General features: G+C 38.3%; 1 protein-coding gene across 1 annotated transcript; it reads left to right on the top strand.

Moving 5' to 3' along the window:
* Nucleotides 1–4: 4 nt before the first annotated feature.
* On the top strand, nucleotides 5–1,944 carry LOC107135293 (serine/threonine-protein kinase PLK4-like; the record flags this gene model as incomplete). The annotated part of the gene is made up of 1 exon (XM_015477183.2): nucleotides 5–1,944. A coding segment is annotated over one exon (1,845 nt), but the record flags the coding sequence as incomplete, so codon positions are not given.
* Between the last annotated feature and the right edge of the window lie 83 nt (nucleotides 1,945–2,027).

Consider the following 2,027-nt stretch of genomic DNA (forward strand, 5'->3'; position numbering starts at 1 on the left):
TCGAATTGCCCATGGACTTGAATCTGATGTTTGGTCCTTGGGCTGCATGTTTTATACATTACTAATTGGGAGACCACCTTTTGACACTGACACAGTCAAGAACACATTAAATAAAGTTGTATTGGCAGATTATGAAATGCCAACGTTTTTGTCAAGAGAGGCCAAGGATCTTATTCACCAGCTACTTCGTAGAAATCCAGCAGATCGTTTAAGTCTGTCTTCAATATTGGACCATCCTTTTATGTCCCGAAATTCTTCAACAAAAAGTAAAGATTTAGGAACTGTAGAAGACTCAATTGATAGTGGACATGCCACAATTTCTACTGCAGTTACAGCTTCTTCCAGTACCAGTGTAAGTGGTAGTTTACTTGACAGAAGACGACTCTTGATTGGCCAGCCACTTCAAAATAAAATGACTGTATTTCCAAAGCATAAAAATTCAAGTGACTTTTCTTCAGGAGATGGAAGCAGTTTTTGTACTCAGTGGGGAAATCAAGCACATGAAACCAGTAACAGTGTAAGAGGAAGAGTAATTCAAGATGCAGAAGAAAGGCCACATTCTCGATACCTCCGTAGAGCCCATTCCTCTGATAGATCTGGCACTTCTAATAGTCAATCTCGAGCAAAAACATGTACAATGGAACGATGTGACTCAGCAGAAACACTTTCAAAGTCCAAAAGATCAGGAATAGAAGAAAATGAAGACCAATATCCACCCACAAATAGCAATGTCAATATTTTTCATTTCTTTAAAGAAAAGACATCTCGTAGTTCTGGATCTTTTGAAAGACCTGATAACAACCAAGCACTTTCAAATCATCTTTGTCCAGGAAAAAGTCCTTTTCCATTTTCAGACCAGACACCTCAAACTGAAATTGTACAACAGTGGTTTGGAAATCTGCAAATGAATGATCCTCTTTCAGAACAAATCAAGACTAGGGGTATGGAGTCAACAGTGGGATATCAGAAACACACATTGCGAAGCATTACGTCTCCTTTGATTGCTCACAGGTTAAAACCAATCAGACAGAAAACTAAAAAGGCTGTGGTGAGCATACTTGATTCAGAGGAGGTGTGTGTGGAGCTTCTAAAGGAATATGCATCTCAAGAATATGTGAAAGAAGTACTTCAAATATCTAGTGATGGGAATATGATCACTATATATTATCCAAATGATGGAAGAGGCTTTCCTCTTGCTGATAAACCGCCCTTACCTACTGATAACATCAGTAGGTACAACTTTGACAATTTACCAGAAAAATACTGGCGAAAATATCAATATGCTTCCAGATTTGTACAGCTTGTAAGATCTAAATCTCCCAAAATCACTTATTTTACAAGATACGCTAAATGTATTTTGATGGAGAATTCTCCTGATGCTGATTTTGAGGTTTGGTTTTATGATGGAGCAAAAATACACAAAACAGAAGATTTAATTCAAGTAATTGAAAAGACTGGGAAATCTTACACTTTAAAGGATGAAAATCAAATTCATAGCTTAAAAGAGGAAATAAAAATATACATGGACCATGCTAATGAGGCTCATCGTATTTGTTTAGCACTGGAATCTGTAATTTCAGGAGAGGAAAAGAAGAGTGGGAGTGCTCCCTTTTTCCCAATAATTGTGGGAAGAAAACCTGGTAATACTAGTTCACCTAAGGCCCTGTCAACACCTCCTTGTGTGGATCCAAACTACGCAATAAGAGATGCACCATCTTTGGGTAGATTGATCATGAATAGTGCTACTACTCCAACCCAGGCACCCATACTTAATCCTTCTATAGTTACAGCTGAAGACTTGGCCATACCACTACAGCTTCAGGAACAAACGTCTCTTCGAATAATCTAAAAGATTGTCTTCCTACATCAGCACAACTTTTGAAGTCTGTTTTTGTGAAAAATGTTGGTTGGGCTACACAGTTAACTAGTGAAGCTGTGTGGGTTCAGTTTAATGATGGGTCCCAGCTGGTTGTCCAGGCAGGAGTATCTTCTATCAGTTACACATCACCAAATGGTCAAACAACTAG

The sequence above is a fragment of the Marmota marmota genome, unplaced genomic scaffold (genome assembly GCF_001458135.2).
Source record: "Marmota marmota marmota unplaced genomic scaffold, marMar, whole genome shotgun sequence".
Classification (NCBI taxonomy): domain Eukaryota; kingdom Metazoa; phylum Chordata; class Mammalia; order Rodentia; family Sciuridae; genus Marmota; species Marmota marmota.